General features: G+C 48.1%; 2 protein-coding genes across 4 annotated transcripts in view; one reads left to right on the top strand and one right to left on the bottom strand.

The window, feature by feature from the left end:
• Positions 1-5,513, top strand: part of ADIPOR2 (adiponectin receptor 2) — a 79,617-nt gene extending 74,104 nt beyond the window's left edge. For all 3 annotated transcript variants that reach the window (XM_049627040.1, XM_049627041.1, XM_049627042.1), the window contains exons 7-8: positions 696-889; positions 2,670-5,513. In XM_049627040.1, the coding sequence (XP_049482997.1) occupies positions 696-889; positions 2,670-2,798 (323 nt within the window). In that variant the 3' untranslated portion in view covers positions 2,799-5,513. The remainder of the gene's footprint in view (positions 1-695; positions 890-2,669) is intronic.
• A 3,988-nt stretch (positions 5,514-9,501) lies between these two features.
• Positions 9,502-21,863, bottom strand: part of CACNA2D4 (calcium voltage-gated channel auxiliary subunit alpha2delta 4) — a 112,605-nt gene continuing 100,243 nt past the window's right edge. The window contains exons 30-38 of the mRNA XM_049624840.1: positions 17,637-17,707; positions 17,170-17,245; positions 16,593-16,645; positions 16,183-16,238; positions 15,846-15,866; positions 13,210-13,327; positions 11,450-11,562; positions 11,043-11,125; positions 9,502-10,254 (exon numbers count right to left, since the gene is read on the bottom strand). Of these exons, the coding sequence (XP_049480797.1) occupies positions 10,150-10,254; positions 11,043-11,125; positions 11,450-11,562; positions 13,210-13,327; positions 15,846-15,866; positions 16,183-16,238; positions 16,593-16,645; positions 17,170-17,245; positions 17,637-17,707 (696 nt within the window). The 3' untranslated portion in view covers positions 9,502-10,149. The remainder of the gene's footprint in view (positions 10,255-11,042; positions 11,126-11,449; positions 11,563-13,209; positions 13,328-15,845; positions 15,867-16,182; positions 16,239-16,592; positions 16,646-17,169; positions 17,246-17,636; positions 17,708-21,863) is intronic.

Raw genomic sequence — 21,863 nt, 5'->3', positions numbered from 1 at the left:
ATGACAGTCTAGTAATTTTTACTTTGTTTTAGTTCACTTAAAAAAAATTTGTTGATTGAGATCACTTAGTTGATCTTATAACCTAGGTCCTATCCAGAAGTTTGAAAAACACTGCTATAAATGATCTGGAAAGCAGTAGGGCTGTGGTGGAGTGATTCTGATAGATTTCTGTACCAGATTGGTACTTTTTGGGCCTGGGAGCTTTCAGGAGCAGTCGTGCCCTCCCCTCCGCCCAGTTGCCACCTCCACCCTTTCACTCTGCTTAAACGCCAGGAATATCTGGTGTTTCACAGGGAAGATAAAATATGTAAAACTGCTCTGTTTTGCAATCTTTGTCTATAAAGAGGCAACATTTAGGGAGGTTTAAACAAACTCCTAGAACTGTCTATTCCTGAAACCCTTAGCAACACAATTCTGTACCCTTTGAGGACTGCTGACTTGTTAAACTAAGCATCTCTTAGCGGGAGGCTCCTTGCATTTGTAAATAGATCTGTCTTTTAGAACTTAGCTGTGCTGTCTGGTGTGGCAGTGTCCAAGAGTTTGAAGAACCTTTTTCCTTTCAAACAAGAAGCCAGTGTTGCATCACACTTGAAATATTCAGTTTGTAGAATTACTAGTACTGTGTTTTAATATTGACTTCTTCTTCCTTATTTCTCTTCTGCATTTTTGCTTTATTCTGTTCTTATGATTGCTAGGAGTGTTTTTGGGCCTTGGCCTGAGTGGAATCATTCCTACCTTTCACTATGTCATCTCGGAGGGATTCCTGAAGGCTGCCACCATTGGGCAGATTGGCTGGCTGATGCTGATGGCCAGCCTCTATATCACAGGCGCTGCCCTGTATGCTGCCCGCATCCCTGAACGCTTCTTTCCCGGCAAGTGTGATATCTGGGTAAGTATGATCAGGGGCAGTTAGTGTATATACATACATATCTGTTAGTTTGTTATTGGAAGACCGGGGAGTGAAATAATTGAAAAAGTTTTAGACTAAGAACTGAGAGACCTGTATTCTAGTTGTAACTATCCCTCATTAGTGTTTCTCTGGATAAGTACAGTGATGACTTCTGAGCACTAACTTGGTGTTGGCATGGTAGTGAGTTATCACTTTACATAGATTACCTCATTTAATACATCGGCCGTATAAGGTATGGCAACTTTTATTAATGTTTTCATTTTACAGATTAGGAAATGTGGTTTAGGGAGACTAGCAACATTAGGACAAGTTACTCCTGGGTGGTAGGAGCAGAATTTGAATCAGGCTAGTCTGATATCAGAATCTGTGCTCCTGTATACTACACTGAATTGGCCATGCATTTAGTTTGTTTTGGTTTCCTCATTTGTAAAATGAGGGTGATGGACTAGAGTTTTTACCAAAGTCCTTTTTGATACTAAAACACAGTGATTTGTAATGAGAGATTGAGTGTGTATATGTGTGTTTGGTTACAATAGGAGGTAGAGTTAACTAGATTGTGGTTAAGAGAGAAGGAAAAAGGGATGGAAAAGAAATAGAAGGGACCAACAGATGGAAAATTTTATAACTGAAATTGGCCTGAAACATTTTCAATAGGTATAGAATTGGAGTGTTGTTGGATATGAAGTCTGACCTTTGGAATTCTGTTCCTCAAACCTGTTGCTGATTATTGTAGGCTAAGTTGATCACCTAGTCTTCAAAGTTTAATTTAGCCCTCCTAAAATGAAGATAATACTAATTTAGGCAATCTTTCAGGTTCAAATTAGTTAATTTATCTTTTGGAGATTGCCTCATCATCATTTTGATGTTGATTATGGAGATAATTCTCCCCCCACTTTTGGGAGAATGAATCCCCATTGGTTTCCTAGGAAGCCTTTCTTGGGATGTGATTTGTGGGTACTTCTAGTTTACACCTTTAAAATCAATATCTTTCCCTTGATGAATACTGTTTTTGCAACTGTACTTTTTCATTTTGAGAGTATAATGAGAGAATAGTGTAATTTTTGAAGTGATGTTTGGTGCACTGAGCAATTGATAACCCCTTTTAAGAAATGAACTAGCATTCAAAAGAACAGATTAAGTCAGAAAAAAACATCACATGCTTATAGACCAATTTCTTATTTGAGAAGGAATTAAAAGGCCCTGGCTTCCCTAGTCTTTTGATAGAGTATATTCATGTAATTCCAGACTCTTAGAGCTGAGCAGACATATGTTTTGACCTTCTACCTAATCCTAGAAATCCCTGTAGTTTTTCTGGGAGAGAGCAACATTTAAATGGCCATAGCCCTGGTGCTTTATTCAGTCCATGATAAAAATCTCTATCAGCAATGAGAAAAACCTCCCCATGTCTAACTGCAGTCCATTGCTGGGCAAGGAGGAATCCTTGGGCCTTTGATGTCTGTTGGCAAGAGTATGTGTATGTCATTTGCCTCTGAGTTCACCAGATACTGCAGTGTTACGTGTGCAAATCTTCATGGTTAAAACTTAGTGGCAACACCTTGATTTCTTTGGGGATGGCTAGCCTTCGGTTCAGCAGAATGTGATATGCCTAATGGATGTTCCAAGATCTGTGGACACTTCGAATTTAAGCTCTGTCACCTCCGTTCCCTGCCCTGCTCAGCACAAATGATCTGAAGACTCTTTAGCAGACTTTAATAACGAATGGATTTCTCTCCCCCTCCCCACTCCCCCTTGCCTCCAGTTTCACTCTCATCAGCTGTTTCACATCTTTGTGGTTGCTGGCGCTTTCGTTCACTTCCACGGTGTCTCAAACCTCCAGGAGTTCCGTTTCATGATCGGCGGAGGCTGCAGTGAAGAAGATGCACTGTGACACCTTCCAGAAGCCAGGGATTGTGACCCTGAACCAAGGCCTGTGGTACCTGCAGGCCTCTCTTACTGGCCATCGATGCCAGTGCCAGAGGAGCCCCAAAACTTTGACAGCCTCATGGGCTTTGTGATGCCCCTGGGGCTCCACCTGGTACATGGCTGAGAAGAGAAAAACAAAAATAAATCATACCTCAAAGGATGGAGTGCATCAATTTGGAGAAAAGGAGAAATGGCCCAGACCTTGACTTATACTTGGGATCTATCAGTTGTGGGCTCTGCAAGACCCTTGGCAAACTGGCTTCTGATCCGTGTTCATATTTATTTGTAGAAGATGGGAAAACAGTTTAGCTGGTGGTTTGTTCTCCCTTTCTCTCTCCTTAAATCAGTAATACAAACAAATTTAGGTGAACATTTGTATCCTATTAAAGGGTGGGAATGTGATTTTAGATGCTCTTTTGGGAGAACAAAGAAATTAATGTAAATAAGATTCTAACTTACTGTTTAAATAAGAATTTATATAAATGTTTAAAACATAGGGGTAGGGGAGGGAAGGGAATTTTTGTATAGAATGAAACATGCAAGTACCACACACTGTTTCAATTTTGCACAAGGTGACTGTAGGAGGTTCAGGTGATGGCCCCAGAATGTATAATGCCTTGGTACACCAAGGTGCCTTCTAAAGGCTGACATACCTTGGACCCTGGGGGGCAGAAAGTACAGCCCTAATCCATTGATCACATGACCACTCTCATGTCTGAGAGCTTTTGAGAGTCCTGTGGTAGAGGGAAGCTGTATGTGTTTTCTCAGTGGAAGCAGCACGTGAGGCTAACAGGATGTGTTAGATAAAGGCTCTAGTTAAGGTATCATTTGAGAGACTGACTGGTTGTGCTGATAGTGACCCCTTCTAAAAAGTAGAGCCATCTACTTGGGAAAATCAGTTATGCCAGCAAAGGGGTAGTGGAGACAGTAGGAGGAGCTCTGGAAATGTTCTGATCTAATTACTTCCTGGCATCCTATTCAATTTTGTGGTGATTTTTATCTGATTGAAGGGATGTGAGTTTCCCATATCCTTGCTATAGAGCTCTGGAATGTCCTAGAAATTTCCTTCTGTTAAAGTCACTGCCCTAACTACCTTTCTTCCTCCTGGGAATGTAAGTGGACCTTTCCCTGGCATCACAGTTTCTGGCATGGAGCCAGCTACAAAAGAGATTCTGACTTGTCCAGGTGCCTCCTGAGCTCATTTACATAGGTTGGAGAATGCTTCCTTTAGATCAGGAAAGATGAATTTCACCTCTAGCATCGCTTAGTAAGCCTAGTTTGTGATACACATATCAGCTGTCCTTCGAACAAGAAGGCCAGTGGAACTCTTATAAAAGCAAAGTCCAGTACCCACCATGGAGTTTTCAGTATTCTCTGAACCCCAGTTTTGGGGGATAGCATGATGGGAAGTTTTAAAAGAAAGTTGTTTGTTACTGCCAGGGAATCTGGTACAGTCCTTAAGCTGTATCTTTAAAGAGCTGCCAGGAATAGAAAAATGAGTTTTCGTGCCCCAGAGGTACCCTCAGGGAGAGTGGTAGGGGAAGGTTCTGGTTCATAGAACCCTGAGCTTGGCTCATAGGCAAACCACCGAAATAGCACTTGAGTCTTAGGTTACTTGCTATCATCCAAGACTCCAGGTGATTGAGTTACACCCTGGGGATTGTGGGCTTTAGAGGGAAACATTGAGGCCCTGAGCACAGGGACTGGCACCAAATAGGTGCTTGGGAATATGGGGAGGGCCTCCTTTTCAGTAATGAGTTTCCTTGGTCATTATTCTCCTTTCTCTCCCCTTCCAATCTCCAGCAAAAGCTGGGAACCAGGAAGAAGGACTCCACTGGTAGAACTTGGAAGGAACTTGAGTGTTTTGGTTCTGAATAAGGTAACTGCCCTGGGTGCTAGGGGACCCAGCAAAAGACTGAGTGGGTGAACTGGTGCAGTGCCTGACAACATAAAGAACAGTATTACTCCCTTTGAGGGAACGGTCCAGCAGGTCAGTGGCCATTGGGAAGAAAGCTCACTTAGTCTCATGGAAGCAACAGCACATATCAGAAGCCAGACTTGCTCTTCGGTCATGCACTTCGGGATACAGGGTGTGAGATGCAGCCCTGTAACAACACCAACAGAAGTAGCAGTTTCCGGGCCCAGTCACCCCACACCCCAAAGGAGGAGCTGAATCTGGTTCAATATAGCACAAACTGTTAGGAAAAATGAAATTAACATCAATGATGCGTAATCCAGTAAAAATCTCCCTCTTTAGGGTGTGTGTGCGCGCGTGTGTGGGTGTGTGCGCCCGTTTATATGTGTGTGTCTATGTGCAACTCACTACCAGTAGCCTCACTATGCACTTGGTCTTCACAGTGCTTGCTGAGAACTCTCACCAGGTTGGCGCCTGAATGCCTTACTCTCAGCATCAGAGGCTTGCTTGCTCTGTGCAGATTTTTAATTTTCTTTGTTGGCCCTAGGCTGGTTAGGACCTCTACAGCTTCATTCACCATTAAATAGTGGCCTTTTTCAGTATTTTCCCCTTCCCCCTTTATAAATTGCTGAAGCCACAAAGCACATTTTTGGGGATCATAGAAGGTTGGGGTTCCAGAGAGGCCTCTGTGTGATGGTTCCATTCATCATGGGATTTCCCTTACTTGCTGTATTCTCAACTTCTAATAAAAAGAACCAAATGGAATATGAACTTTTGTTGTGTACTTTTTTACTGGTTCAGCTTACCTCCCTTGAAGCCTTAATTTAGACACTGAAGCTTATCTTCAGAGACTTCTCATTCTCAGTGTATAAGTCAAAGTATGCCCAACTCACTTTTCCTGACCTTTCTTAAACTTTCATGACAACTGGGACCAGGTTAGAATGGAGGGGAGAGCTAACTCCAAGGCCATTTCTCAATTTATGGTTAAAGTTTATAAGAATAATACCTAACATAATGGACACTTCATGGGAAAGTTTCTGTTGAAGGACTCTTGACATTTCAGATACCTTTAACCACCTCCCTGTGAACAGATCAGTATTATTCCCTCATTTCCTGGATGAGGAGACTGAAGCTCAGAAAGGCCAGGTCTGAGTCTCTTGTGCCAGCACTCTTCACAATAAGAAGAAAGTTTGGGTTAAATAGTCTCATGTGTGTTGACTTAAAGGTTTTGGGATTTGTTAACCCTTTGTGTAATTTACAAAAGAGGAATCCCAACCCCTTTGCCTTGGGTAAATTGTTTTGCAAGGGGAATTTACAATATTTGAATTCTCATTTTTAAGTATAGATCTAACTTTAGGGTTTCCCTATATATTATCTGTGTATAGAACACTGGATTGCATTCTCTTCTAAGGCCTTTAAAAAAAAAAACACTTGGTTTTTTCCTAGTCTTTTGCTAAAAACGGTCTATATACTCCCTTTCTCAGGTGATTTCTGTGGATATTATAAAGGAAATAAAGGATAAGTTTGAATTTTGACTTTATAGACTGCTAGGGCTCTGAGTTCCCTAAAGAAGCTCCTGGCAATGTTGCTTTAAAGTTATCCCAGAAATAATATCCTTGTCTCTAGAATATTGTGCTTCAGTTACAGCACATTCTGTATTTTTCTTCCTTCACTGGTCATGAACTATTGACCACTGCTCCCTGTTTCCTAATGTGCAAAGTTTTTCTGCCTTCAACTTTTTGACTTGGTGGAAACAAGGTCAGTTTGCCTCTTGTAACTTCTACTTGTGATGGCCTAGGGGAAACTGAGGAAACAGGGAATCTAGCTGCACGAACATGAAAGCCTCTCATTATGGCCCACTACCATCCCTTGCCTTGGCTATGCTTACCTGAAAAAAGAGGTAGGTTCAGAGTTAGGTTCTGCCATTTGCCAGTGACCTAGGAAGAGTCGTTTTATTTTCCTAATGCGCCTTTTCTCACCTGTTAAAATGGGCTTATATTCTTTGCATCTTTCACTGAGATTAACATTTCTCAAAGTTTACATAGTGATTGGCTGGCATTTCTGCCAAACTCTTACTCTGATTCCTCCCTTTTGTCACCCTCTTCCCTGTATTTACTTTTCTGGCTTTAAGATATGTCCATTTCCTTGTCCTCCTAAACCAAAACTTCACTTAGCATTATGAAGTAGTGAACTCTTAACCTGAAAGCACTTCTATTAAAATGTACAAAATTATTAGGTGGATCTACTAGTTAATGTATCACTGGTACTGAGAAAGGATCTGAAAGCAGCTTTGAGTTACTGGTCATCCAAAGGCGTGCAACATTGTAAAGAAATGTCAAGATTCTGTCTTCCAGAATCTTGTTCTTTATTAAATGACTTTGGTTTTAACTTTGTTCCTCTGAAATCAAAGTGATGGCTCTTTAGCTTGGGTTAGGCTGCCACCTGCTGTCCTTTATTCTGTTAAAAGAAGAAAGGAATAGTTTTGACCTCAGGAGCTCAAGAGGACATTCTGTTCTGCCAGGCGAGGAACAAGGCTAGTTATCAGAAGTAGTTCATTCCTTCCATTGGTTCTAAAAGTGATTTCCCAATTTTACGGTCTCCTCTTGGCCATGCAGAGGCATGGGGATGAAGCAGACAAAACAAGGCCAGGAGCTGCCCGGCACTTCTTTTTTTTCTTTTAATTAATTTTTAATTTAAAAAAAATTTTTTTTTCAACATTTTTTATTTAGTTTTGGGACAGAGAGAGACAGAGCATGAACGGGGGAGGGGCAGAGAGAGAGGGAGACACAGAATCGGAAACAGGCTCCAGGCTCCGAGCCATCAGCCCAGAGCCCGACGCGGGGCTCGAACTCTCGGACCGCGAGATCGTGACCTGGCTGAAGTCAGACGCTTAACCGACTGCGCCACCCAGGCGCCCCTAATTTTTTTTTTTTATTTTTGAGAGAGAGAAAGAGAGCGTGAGCAGAGCAGGGGCAGAGAAAGAGGGAGTCAGAGAATCTGAAGCAGGCTCCAGGCTCTGAGCTGTCAGCACAGAGCCCGACGTGGGGCTTGAGTTCATGAACCATGAGATCATGACCTGAACTGAAATCAGATGCACACTTAACCAACTGAGCCACCTGTTCACCCCCACTGCCCCAGTACTTCTAATCTTGGTTTTTAAATTATATAGCTGAGATGGGTGATAAATTTGCCTGAAAATGCTCTCCCTGGTTGGGCAGGGAAGACAGGCCTTTCAAAAGACAGGCTTGCTGTTTTAGGGAGAAAGACAAGCAGCCTGTGTCTGGGAGTTGGTAGTAGAGGTTGGATCCTGTTGGAGGCCAGAAACAGACAAAGAAAGGCAGAGGGAAGGCCATGGGTCCTGGTTGGGGGGGGGGGGGGCAGGGGGGTGTTGCTGGAGCAACAGTTAGGAAGTGTTCATGTTGCCATGCCTGTCACAGTAAAGTCTTATCATGAAGGTGGTGGCAACCGAGGGGGCTGGAGAAAGGGTTCCCTGATGCTTTCTTTAACCACCTGTGCCAGGCGGACAAACACCTGTGATCTTTGCCTGTTATTCTTGGCATCCGAACTGTCATATCTTGCCCCCACCTTCACAAAATGAGGGAATAGAATAATAGTAGTTAACATGTAATTCATGCTTACTATATGCCCAGCACATTACATGAATATCGCACTCAAACTTCATAAACCTCTTTCAGTAATTGGCAGTCAATTTTCAACTCTGTGCTTCTATAATATGGAGCTAATAGCAGTACCTACTTCAGAGGGTTGTTGTGAGGATTAACTGAGTCAATACCTGTTACTTACCAGGTACCTGTAAGCCTTGGCCATTCCTAGCATTATTTTGCCACTTAAACTGGCTGAGCAAGTGAGCTTGAGTCACTGTCTTCTCTGAGGCTCGATTTCTTCGACTATAAATGGGGCTGTTAATGCCTACCTCGCAGGCTTGTGAGACTAAATGGTGAAAACAACGTCATATAATCAATAATACAAGGCATGTTACAAACACTGCAATGAACAAGGCCGTACAGAGTCAGCCTACTCTAGGGAAATGGCACTATTTGCTGGTGGGAAGCTTGTACTCTGAATTGTGGAGGACTGGAAGGAAGGGTTCCCTGAGGCCCTGCATGCTGTCTGTGCCTGTCATGGGATTTGGCTGGACCTCCTTATTGGAGGTTGGTTAAATTTAAAGATCTGAGGCCACCTAAAGATTTCTACATGGTTCTATCTTTAATATTGCTCTCACAGTGGAGACTGCTGTCTCTCAGGAGCCAGGTCTGAGGGAGAAGGAGGAGGAAGCTCCAGGGCCTTGACACTCCTGCGGGGAGTTGTGCATGTGGAGAGTAAGTTCTTAGCTAGCTAGAGCTCCCCTCTCAGTGGACTTTGCTTTGCATATTGGAATGTTCCCCGAAGTTCCAACCCGAGGGATAGAGTCTGGTAATGTCTTGCACCGATTAGTGGCTAGAAAAAGACTGCCATGGGACCTGGACCTCCTGCGGAGTCTGGAGCTACCCCTCAGGAGACCCCTCACCAGTCCACTGTGAAGGACTGTTCTTTTTTCTGGGACCTCTATGCTTGGCTACAGCTACATCTATACTTAAGCCACTTACATCACCTTCTAGTGCAGCAGCTGTATATTTTACCCTATTGGCTTTTTCTTAGATACAAAAGTTCCTGTATGTTAGAGCTTTGTAAAGACATTTTTAGAAGTTTTTTAATGGCAATAGTTTGCATATACCACAGTAATATAAAAGGATTTAATACCTGTAGGAAAAGAGTTTTTCCCATTACTATTTACTTTCCTTCCTTCTCTCTGTCTCTTTTTCTCTTTCTCTCTGTTTCTCTCTCACATGCACACACACAACTTTTTTAAGTAGCAGCTAGGAAATTGAGCTACCCTCTACCATGCATCTCATTTTGAGAAAGCTGTATTTCAGGTTGATGAAGCATGTTCTTCATCTCATTTTCTGCTGTTGGCCTCATTCTGCCCCTCTTTCTCAGTACCTTTAAGTTCTTGGATTCTTCCAAAGTCCAACCAGGTTCATTAGAAACAGCTGACCCTTGGCTGGGTCTGGACTTCCGGAAAATAGATGGAATTGAATTCTTTTGTCTTGGTCCAAGTTGAGCTCATGCTGGGCTCCTGAAGAGGAGGTAGGAAGGATGGGAGGATGCCCATCGAGACTTGGGGTGGATGGTACTAGACACCCTGGAAGGTCTTTGAGAAGTGGTTTCTGGTTCTGTCCAGGAAGCTCAGGAGGCAGGGACCATTAGCCTAAGATTGAGATGAACAGTGACCTGGGTGATAACCCAGGTGTAGTGAGGTGGATCCCACACCAGTTGTTGACTCTTTAGAATATCTCTGCAAGGACCATCTCATCAAAACAGAGGTCAGATTGGGCAGGTGTCACCGCAGCAACTGGGGTGGAAGGACCCAGGCACACAGAGGCAGCAGGAGCATGGGGAGCGAGGCTGAGAGGTCCGAGGTGCCACCACAGTCCTGGGCATTTTCCTGTGAACCCAGAGCAGAGATGAAAGGGTGGCATTCAAGATGAGGCAACCATCCCCAACAGAGGAGACAAGGAGTAGGGAGGAGGGTCTCTGGGACTAATAGGAACCAAAAACCTAGAGTAAGAGGGAAGTTCCAGAAAATGGAAGAAGCACTGCCACCTTTAGGCTGTTTGCCTTGTAGGGAAAAGTAGAGGCTGTACACTCAGCCCCAAACTGGGCTCAAGCCTCTGCTTGTCCCTAGTCTTGGAGTGGCTGTGGGGCCATGCCTTAGAATGACTTTAGGGAAGCCATCAACTCTGGAAGCTTCTTTGAGGTGGATAATTTGTGGCAGCCATAGTCAGCAAAGACAATACTATGTATAAAGCACCCAGGTTAAGTCCATAAGCTAAAAGCACCTTACATAGTGGGTGCTCAATTAATGTTGGTCACCATTAGTATTATGCACACCATTAGTTTCTTCTATCTGATCAGATCATTTGGAGCTAAGTGCAGTAGTAAGAACAGCAATATGGGGAAGCTGGATTTTAAACCACTGAGGGCCCAAACCCTGGGAAATTTGGCCCTCCTTGTAAGAGTATCCTTGGCTCCTGGTTGACTTAGTATTTGAATGACACAGGGGCCTAAATGTAAATGCACATGCACAAATGTATTCCACAGAGATCACGTGTACGGTTATGTTCATAAGTGTCCAGAAGCACTCCTATCTGCAAGTGCCTTGGCACAGTCCCGGAGCTGAGGATTTGGGGATGAAGACCAAGCCCCGCCCCTTATCTCCCCTCCAGCCCTCACCTCTGGATGGAAGGCATGGCAAGAATCTGGTCTCCTGCGAAGCTTCTGGGAGCGCATCCTGTCACACTTGACAGAGGCATTATGTGAAGAATTCACTGTTAAGGTGAACACCTCATGACAGGAATGGATTCTGGAGATTCTAGAGACTAAGTTCAGGAAGAACCTCCCCTTGGTGGGACCAGCTGTCTTGCAAGTGGCTTCTAAGGTCAGAGGCAGCACCCAGGGGTGGGGGGGGTCAGAGTGGGGTGGAAGGCTGGAGAACAAATCACAATGCTCTGTGGGGGAGGGTGGGATGCTGATGGTGAGGGAAGCTGGCCTCGGCTTCTCAAAATCTGAGCCCCTCAGTGACATCTCCTTCACCTCCACCCTTCCCTCAGCCGGCATATCGTGGAGGATTGGAAGGATATATTTGACTTCTGTAGCCTCCTGCAGGATTAGTGGGAAGATGCTACAGTCACAGGTGGGGTCTGTCACCAGGAGGAGAAGGTTACTACTGGGAATCTGTTGCATCACAAATATCCTGCAGCAGAGAGAGAGATGGGTCATGAAACTTCTCTATGGCAAGCATCACATTGAGTTTCTAGGGAGAGAATTTCTGGAGACTTAGTGTGGAGTTGGGCTGGCAGAGGAAGGAACAGAAACATGAGGCAGGTCAGATCAGGGGCAACTGCAGGGACAGTCCTAGGCAAGGAACTCAGGCCTTTTGGCTTATTTTACCCACAAGCCTTTGCAGTTGTACTGCTCCTTTCTAGCAGATCAGAGGTGAGGAAGTCCAAACTGGGACATTTTGAGAGTGAAAGGAGTTGTTATTAATATATGCAGGGACAACAAGCATAAATCAAGACTGTCCCAAGCAAATAGGGATGTGTGGCTGTCCTTGCTTTGGATGATGGCGGAGGCAGGCCTTGTTGGGAAGATGCAGTGCTCAGGCTTGGCCACAAGGTGGCACACACAGCACACCTGCACACAGCCCCGGAGCCCCACCAGAGGGAGGGAGTGAAGGATTAGGGAAAGCTTGTTGTGCACTAGGCCTGGTGCATTATATAACAGTAGCTGCCACTTCTTGAGCATTTCCTATTGGGGTGGATGATTTTACACACACACGCACACACACACACACACACACATGTGCGCGTATATATTTAACTTTCACCATTCTGTATGAGGTTGGTATTATTCCTGTTTGTAGCTGAGAGAACAGGCTAGAAGTGGTTAAATAACTTGCCCAAGATTACACAACTAGGAAGTAGCAGAGTTAGTTTTTTAACTCAAATCTGTCTACTCTAAAGTCTTTGCCTTATACCATACCATTTACTTTATCCTCATAACAAGACTTTGAGATAAATAACAATATTTCCAAGAAAGCTGCTGTGGTGAGATTAAAATCCCAGGCATTGCACACTAGTAGGTCTGACTATCTCACACCACAGTCTGAGGTGCTACACTATAAAATAATTTGCTTGAGGTCTAGGGCTCTAAGGTACATCTTGGGAAGCCCCTGGTAATGGCAGGGCTTTTTGGGAGGTCCTTGAGGTCGGGGTGGGAGTCAGCAGGAGAGAGCTTTCTGTCAGGCCTCCCTGCCCTCCTGGGCCAGGGCTTGGCAGAGCTGGTCAGATCTAGTGGTCTGTACAGGGGAGAAGGCCTGAGTCTAGGCAGGGCCACACACAGGCTCCAGGCCCAGGAGTGGAGAGGCCAGGTGACAACGCTACGAGCCCTCTTCTAGCCCACCCACTCCTGAGAACACCTTCAAGCTTGCCAGTTTCTCTGTACAGAGATTTCTGAGGGATAGCTGACTGGTTTCTTTCCTCAAAGCTATCCTTGACTTCCAAGGGCTTGCAGATGCAGCCAAGCTTGCCTGGCCCTGACACTGAGCTGCTGTGGGCTATGCAGGTGTGAGTGAGACCCACACTGAGGGGGTCACCGAGAGAGGTTGTGGGAGCCTTTCTTCTGTGTGGCATGACTTGGGAGGCTGTGGTGGGGTGGGTGGGCCTGGATCTGGCCTCTGGACCAGCTCTTCCCAGGTTCCCTAAGACAGCACACGGAACCGATCAGCGCCCCCAGCTGGCTTGCCCTCTGCAACAGCCTGTGTTTCCTTCACTAAGGCAAGTGAGAAGCAAAGACCCTGGGAGCATGGCTGGGGACCCTGGGAGCTGCCCTTGGGTCTTACTTCTGGCAGGCCCCACACTCGATGGCCCCGTTGGTCTCCTGGATGGCCGTCTGGTGCACAAACACGGGGTACTGTGTGTCACAGGGCTGCAGCATGTCCTGTTTCTTGTGCTTGTGGGCTGCAGAGAGACAGAGTCACACATGGGTAATGGGGTGTTGCTGAATTGGGAGGGCCTCAAGAAGCCATGCCTGTGGGGGTCTCTGCTTCAGCACTGCCAGGGCAGGTGCAGTCCCTATGCAATGAAATGCCCCTTTGTCCATGTGCATGCAGATGGCCCCCTTGTCAGAAGTTCTCAGGGCTTGTAGAGGAGAGGTTGGGTGGGAGGAAGACAGGGAAGGAAAAGGAACAGAATAAATGGAGCAAATGATATCACAGTGGAAAGGGAAGCAGAGAAGGCGTTGGGGGCCTCGGCTCTCAGTTGTGTGTGATTAGCACACTAGCCCTGTGACCTTGGAAAAAACCACCTCCTCTCTTTGGAAGCCTGATCCTCAATGTAAGCTGGTTGGTTGGGAGGAGGGGTGGAAGTGGACCCCTTGAAGGTGCCCATGAGCTCTGACATCCAGGATCCGAGAGGTGAGCAGTAGGAGTGCCAAGGGGTGGCTGTGGGAGACTTTGGTCCCTTAATGCTATCAGCCCTCCCATTCCCATTGTGTACAGGTGACATTTCTCAAGTCTAGCTACAGTGCTCTCCATATGCAGCTCCCAGACAAGCCCTAGGCTTGCTGTCTTACCCCTGTGTCCAGTTATGAGCAGAGCAGCAAGGGCTGAGTGCCTGACTGCCCGGGACTGGGAGAGAACCGGCAGGGGAGGTTCCAGTGCCCAGAGCTGCCTAAGCCCAGGAGCCACAGCCTTTTGGGCTCCTTAGTATCTGTGTGGTACACTTGAGTTCATTCAGAAGGGGACAAAGGATGAGTGAACAGGACTCTGCAAAAGGAAAAGTTGAGGCCCAAGAAGCCCAGTCCTAAAGGGCCCACATTTGCTCCTGAGGTGAGCAAAAGCAAAACAAGGCTGGTTCACAGGCTGAGTGACATTATTTCTGTTCAAAATAGCAGCACTGTTTTGTTAACAGCACTTCTATTTCTTCCAGGCACTTCTCATGCCTTTCCTTTTGCTCTCAGGGCCTATCTGTGAAATAGGGGGGTAGGGGTGGGCAATATCACTCCCATTTGATAGATCCCTAAGTCAGGATTACATAGGTTAGTAGGTCTCAGGGTTAGTAGGATAGCTATAGGTCTCCTAAACTCCCAGACCCAGAAACTTCCCACTAGACCTTGAAGGGGAGGGGAGGGGAGTCTGCAGGCAGAGAAGTCGGGTGTCTATATATTCGGTCAGGTTCCACCAGATCTTCAAGGGCTCCTGCTGGGCAGTGTGGCTGTCTGGGCCCCCTTGGAATCTGAGAGTGGGCACTCTGGCTAAAGCTTGCAGAAGATTCAGGGCTGGCTCCACTCCTTCCAGGGGCCAGTTGCACTGGCTTTGTCCCCTAAGCCTGTCACCTGAGCCCCTTTGTGTGGGTAGGTTATCTCAGTGACAATGATAGTAACAATGCCAGCCACGATAGGGTGAAGTGGCTCCCATGCAGCTGGGAAAGGGCATCAGGGCCTCACTCATCCATGTCCTTGGACTCCCAAGTCCAGCACTATTCACTGAGGACATGGATGAGTGGCCAGACCAGGCCTCCTAGGCAGGAGGGAGAAGCTCCAGGGACAGCTGCCCTGAAGATGAAAAATTCTGAACAAGCAGATTGAGGGAGATCATTCCCAGTTTTTGCAAGATGCAGCTGCTGGCAGAGAGAGAAAGATAAGGAGGGGAGCTGTGTCCCCCACCTTGTGTTCCCATGCAGAGGGGAGGAGGGACCTGTTTCTAAATGGGTTGTGACACATGGTTCCTGGTTCCTGTCACAGACACCATCAGGAAGCCAAAGTCTTAACAAAAATGGGGTGGGGAGTGCAGCCCAGGCAGTGGCAATGTTCCAGAACCCCACGGCAAAGGCTCTATTAACATGGAGAATTGAGTAAAACTGGCTAAAGCAAGACAGTCCTGTGTGGTAGGGGAACCCCATGTTAGCCAGGCAAGTGGAAGCCACTAGCTTCCTTTTTGCATTTAAAGATCAAGTGGCTGCACTCTCCTGGGAGGGGGGCAGTCTAGAGTCACAGCTGATCTTTGACTTGTGATCAGGCCTTTGGAGGACACTGTCCTCAGATACAAGGTCACAGGAGATGTACTGTCCCCACAGTGTTCCTGTGACCAGACCAAGGCCTCCACCTACCATGCCTTCAACCCTGAGCGCTGCTGAGGGCTCGGTGGACACCTGAGCTGGAGGCATCACTGTTTCTTGCTCTGCAAGGAGATTTGGTGGCTGCTCATCCTTTTCCACTTGGAATCATAAATGTTCCTACCCAAGGAGGTGGTTCCCCTGGGGTAGGACTGTACTTGTGTGGGATAAGATCTGGGCTGCCCCACTGCCCCGTGAGGAATGGGGCTTTAGGTTGGGAGAGGCCCTCTGAGTTAGGGTGTCCCCAGTGAAGAGAGCTCAGCCTTCCTTAGATGCACGCCTGGGATGGAGAGCTGAAGACAGGCCCTTTGTAGTCCATCCCATACCCCCCACACCCCCAGGCTCCCCAGTGAATGCTACTTACACTGATGGAAGACCGCTTTGGCTGTCCAGATGTGAGGCCCAGCACAGGGTGGGCATGATGTCCCATGAGGGCAGGATGGCACGGGTGGTGATGTCACATGGGATGAATGATGTCACATGGAGCAGTGGGTGTCCCAAGATGGTGTGATGTCACACAGAGAGGTGAGGGGAGCCAGGAGTGACAGGGAGGTGATGAGTGAGAGATGGCCCAGCAGGGTGAGAGGTGAGCAATGGACTTTCCAGAGTCCCCATCCCCTCTGTCATCCGCCCAGAAGTGACAGATTCTACTGAAATGGCTTTGATAGTAAGCACTCCCTTTTGTGGTCCTGTATACTCACCCTCGGCCTTGCTGTCCGCACGCCAGGAGCCCCAGGCACTCCACTCGAGCAGGAGCCTGTCAGATGCAGAGCGGAATCCCAGAGACCTGCATGTCCTCCCCAGCTGGGCCCTCAGTTGGCTGGAGCACCAGAGCTCCCTGATGGCCCCTGGTCAAGCCCCTCTCCTCCAGGACACCCTCTCCCTGCCCTGAGGCTCTTAGGTGAGCAGAGAGCCTCACAACCTCTGGCAGCAGAGTGTAGGAGGCAAGCACCATACATGCCTGGCCAGTTCCACCCAGGGATCTTGCCTGCCTCCTCTGGGGTTGTGGGGACTTTGGGCAGCTCCTGCTCAAAGGGCTCCCTCATAAGCCACACTTGCATGAAGTTCCCCCCGGGCCCCACCCCCTGTCCCAGATGCAGACCCCACTCACAGCAAGAGCTCATTCACTAGCCACCTGGTAGCAGTCAGGAGGGCAGAGATTGGCTGGGAAGGAAAGGGACACACAGTTAAGCCCAGGACCCCAGGACCCTGGCGAAGGCTCCCCTCAGCACCACCATTAACGACCATGGGGGGGGGGGTTCCCCCTCCTGCTGCCACCACCCCCCATCCCTTCCCAGCAGAGGGAACATTTATAACTGAGTTATCTGATAAATTTCTATTGTAGGGCAGACACTTGGGGTTAGACAATGCCCATCTAGAAGACTAGTGAAGTTCTCTTCCTGATGAGCCAATTAGGTTTCTGGTGCTAGCGAAAGCACTAGCAACTGAGGTTAGGAACAAAGCAAGAAAGGAGCTATGTGGTCTGCTTTCTCTGCCAGAGATCCCTGGTTATCTCACGAGCTGCCAGAACAATTCCCTGAAGCCCCAGAGAGAAGACCTGGGGGCAGGGGACAGGCTGAGAACAGGGAGCAGGGGTGTGGGAAGAGGTTGGACAGCACTTTCTGATCAGAGTCAAGAGTGGGGTCCTGGAGCTAGCAGGTGGGAAGAAAGTCTGGGGTGACACTTACGCTGACCAGGGGCCGGGCAGCGCTGTGGTGGTGATTTGATGGTTTGCACATGGCCTGGTAGTCATACATAGTCACTCTGAAAATCAGAAACAGAATCTGGGGAGTCCAGACCTTCCCCTATTCCCTGCCCCCACCCAGGGGAAGTTTGCTGCAGGGTTTTCATTCACCAGGATTCATGAGGGTGCATGGGTTAGGATAGGCAGATCAGAAAATTACATCTCGGCACTTTGACTGCTTTAAAGAAGTTGAACAGCAAATTTGGTTTTCCCTCTAAGGGCCCATATGACCTTATACCCCTCTCCACCTCATGTCAAGTCCCTGGCTTCAGAAAGGTTGCTTTGGGAGCTCTTTGGGGCTTTTGCTATGGGTTTTTGAGGTCAGGATCCCGATATCTGTCGGGACCATTTAGCATCAGCTCCTGCCTTTTCTGTGTGTATTCAGTCTGGGGAGAAGCATGTCCCACTTACTGGCTGAACACCCCCATGCTGAGCAGCTGGGTCATGAGAGCGCCATCCACCTCCCCCAGGAATCTTCCCATCTGTGAGGGAGAGAGAGGGGGGAGAGGGAGAGAGGAAGGAAAGGATGGATGGAGAGGGAGGGAGGGAGAGAGGGGGAGAACAAGGGGAGGGAAAAGACAGAGGGAGGAGGAGGGGGCGTGAGAGATGGGTGGTGAGAGGAGGGAGGGAGCTGGAGCTGGATGAGGACTTCTAGGTCCCCCACATTAGGCCAGGCTCATTTCTGAGCTCCAGACTAGTTGCTGGTTGGGTTTCCCCTCAGATTCCTTTCAATATAATCAGAACTGTATCCATTCCACCTGGCCCTTCCCTCTTTAACCTGCTCCCCTGCCATATTCTCAGTCCTTTTTAAACTCTAAGTTGTAATCCATTAGTTGGCCATGAAATCAATATGGGGGTTGCAATCTGATTTTTTTTTAGGCACAGAATTCCTTTGAACAATTTCATGTGAACTGCATGCAGTCAGGTTAAACAAGGTTTTGTGAAATTTGGTTTCTTGTATATGGTGCATGTGTATGTCCTAGATCAGATGTAACATGTATTTCTTTCTGTGAATCATGGTCTAAAAAGGCTCAAAAGCAGAGTTCTGTCTCTCACACTGGCATCCTTATCACTCGGCCAAATCCTGTTTTCGGAACTCTGGAGCTGCCTTTGATCTTCCCTCCCCACTCCCCCCACCTTTCCAGTTACCAGTGTGCCCTGCGGGTTTGTCATTCACCTTCTGACTCGTGGACAGTGACTTAACCCAGACCTTTGTCAACCCCAGCTCACTCCACCCTCCCAACTGGGCTGTCTCCCAGTCCCCAGCCCTGCTGCCAGACAACCTTTCTCAAATACAGCTGGGATTTGGTCTCCTTCTTGCTCCGTCCCTCCATTACCCAATCAGCCAGCACTGGTGAGCACCCACCAATGTGCCAGTGTGCCAGGCTAGGCGGTATCCTCCAAGCCTGCAAAGTCTCTCCACGTTGGTTGACACCCAAGCCTGCTGTGCTCTGGCTTCAGACTGCCCTCCAGCTGCACCCCTACACCGACCTCCTCACCTGCCCTGGCCTCTTCTGCCGATTTCTCAGCATGGCAGAGTGAAAGAGTCTGGACTTAGGTACTGGATTTTGACTCAGATCCTGGCTCTGGCACTGCCCACTGTGTGGCCATGGGTAGGTTAGGGGATAATGTGTACCATGCATCTGGCACACAGTGAGTGTTCTGTATGTGGTGGCCATATGACAGGAAATGCTCCAGGCCTTGGCTCTTCTCTCTGCCTCAATGACCCTTCCTCAGTCCCACTCCAAGGAGCTTTACTTGTCCTCCTCTAAGAAGTCTTTCTTTCTCCCCTCTCCAGCTGGAGTGATGGCATCCCTCCTCTGCACTTGGAAACCTAGAGGCTAATGACTAAGGCACGAGGCAGTAGCCATGAGAGAGCTGGATACAATGAGACACTCAGGCTTTTCTGAGCTCTGTGCTTTCTTTGGCCAGAGGCTCATTGTGTTCTGAGGCCTGATAGGCTTCTTGAAGGAGGGCAATGGACAGAGCAGGGGACAGCAGAGAGGGGCTGAGGGCACTTAAGGGAAGGAACAGCAAGTGAAAAGGTGAGAGGCATCCAGTCCTGCTGTTCCTCACAGTGCAGCCCTGAACCCACCTGGAGTCCCTCCAGTTCAAGTCATCCCTCTCCGTCAGCTGCGGTTTGCTAAATTTTGCTGTTCCAGTGACCAGGTGTCTGTGCATTCCTGCATTACTAGACAGCGAGATCCTCCAGGGCAGACATCCACCTCCTGGCTTCTCATAGACCACACAGTGTCTTGTTCATGGTCACTATTCAGCATGTATTTGCTGAAGGAATGTGTGAGTGAATGGACAGGGGGATGAATCAGTGATCTGAGTACTCTTGCTGGGAAAGTGCAGCGGGATGGAAAAAAGGCAAATTCCCACAAGGCTGTCCCTTTATCTCTCCTTGTTGTTCAGACACTTGATTCTGAGAAGACAAGCCCCTGGACACTGGGAAAAACGTGTCCTCCTCTGTACCTACACATACACAGCGTGACTTTCTAGGATATGTCACTCTGGCAGAGCATATCCATCCTCCCCTTCTTCTTTAGGTAAGGCGATCCTGACTTGAATTACGGTAGCAATGTGTTCGCTAAAACACTACATTTCCCAGACTCCCCTGCAGCTGGGGCTGGCCAATAAAATGTGAGCAAAGTTCCTGGGTGAGACTTCTGGGAATCTGTTTAAAGGGAGATCTGCTGAAGCACCTCATTCATGGCTGTTGACCTCCCCCTTCTTCCTGTCTGGAAAGTGGACAAGAAGGCAGGAACTCCTATGGCCATGTTGTGATCTTGAGGATGGGGACACCTGGTGACCACATCATACCAGGCCTGGGCTACTTTTCTCTATTCTTTCACGTGAGAGAATAAACCTTTAATTTGTTTAAAACACTGTAGGGGTGCCTGGGTAGCTTAGTCAGTTAAGCAGCCAACTTTGGCTCAGTTCATGATCTCGCAGTTCCTGGGTTCAAGCCCCAAGTGGGCTCTATGCTGACAGCTCAGAGCCTGGAACCTGCTTCGGATTCTGTCTGTCTGTCTGTCTCTCTCTCTCTGCCCCTCCTCTGCTCTCAAAAATAAGTTAAAAAAAAAACCCACATAAAAAACACTGTAGTGGGGGCACTATTCCTGACAGCAGAACACTATTCTGTGCTGATAGTTTCATTTGAGCCTCATCAGAGTGAATCAGTGCCTCAAATAGGTAAACTGATTTAGTTCCTGACCCTGCAAAGCCCAAGTTGAAACACTCAAACTTGAGTACCCTTGTCAGCTTAGGTCCCCCAGACTGACTGTGGCATAGCACCCAAAGCACAGCACAGCACAGCACAGGGTCTCCTGCCTCTGTCCACCCACAGCACAGTACAGGGTCTCTGGAAGCTCCAGGTCCCCATGCCATCTAGGTTTGCTCACAGCAGGTCAGGGCTCCACTTGTACAGGGGACAGTCCACAGATAAGCAATGTCCTTTGGACTGCCTGAGCTCTGGGACTGCATCCAAAGGGCCTGGGGCTTTCTGTGTTTCCTGTCTGTTATGAGGCAGGAGTGAGATGGGGTCCTGCGAGGTACCACCCAGGGCCTCGAGCAGGAAGCAGATGGGGCAGGTGGTGGCAGAGGGGGCAGAACTGATGAGTATTCCTGCTGACTGAGCAGCAGCCCTGTGCATAGGCTAATTTGCATGCCTGTGTGAAGCTACTATCCCCAGAGGGAAGGGAGGCCAGAGGGTGAGTGGGGGAGCCCTTGACTCTGGAATGGGGCAAATGTCTCACAGCCTTTTACCCAGGGACAGCCTCAGTTTCTTCACTAAAAAATTAAGGGGTGTGAGGATTAAATGAGTTACCAGAGTGAAGTCACTGTGTGTGGCTCCTCATGAGAACCAATTTCTTTTTGTTCCTTACTAGTGTACAGCCCTGCCTGTTTCCTCTGAGCTTCTCAGTCTCTTGACAAGTGCCTTTGGCCCCACAGTGGGACCAGGGAAGCATGTGGAGGAGTGGCCATTAGCACCACTTTGGAGAGAGGCACCCAGAGGTCCTCTGCTGTGATGGGCCATCTCTGGGGCAGGTGGCCAGCTGAATTTTTCTCTGGAGACACCCAGCCTGAGCTGCCCAAATGAGGCTGCCCTGACCCCAGCAAGGCTCTGCTGCCAGAGACTGGGGGAGCCTGGGATGTGCTGAAGCAGGTGGTGAGGGATGGGGGCTGGAGCGGCACGGTCAGAAGCATGAACCAGGCAGGGAGGCTGGAGGTTTCTCCTGCACTGTGTCCACCGTACCCACTGCACTGGGAGTATGACTGGAAGACAGTGGGGGGCACTTGCATGGTAGGTGTGTAGGAAGGCAGGGAAGGAGAAGGGGAAGCCAAGGAAAACAGGAGCTGAGGCTCAAGACAGGCACATCAGAGGCCCTGGTCTGAGGACAAGCTCAGCATTTTGGGCTGGGGGTAGAGGGGCGCATTCCTTCTGAGAGATTCAAGTCCTCAGGGAAAGACATCATGATGGGGCATCTGATTTTTTACCTTTGCTGTCCCTTTGAGGTCCACTTTGAAGCTCTCCTGTGTGGGTGCTACCCACAGGCAAATGACAGGACTTGGAGTCCCCAAATCCAGGGTGACAGATCCACTGTAAACATTACAAAGATCTATAGAGCTGTT

This window comes from Panthera uncia, chromosome B4, assembly GCF_023721935.1.
Source record: "Panthera uncia isolate 11264 chromosome B4, Puncia_PCG_1.0, whole genome shotgun sequence".
Lineage (NCBI taxonomy): Eukaryota > Metazoa > Chordata > Mammalia > Carnivora > Felidae > Panthera > Panthera uncia.
The sequence above is the reverse complement of the archived record's forward strand: the minus strand, read 5'-3'. Positions and strand labels throughout refer to the sequence as shown.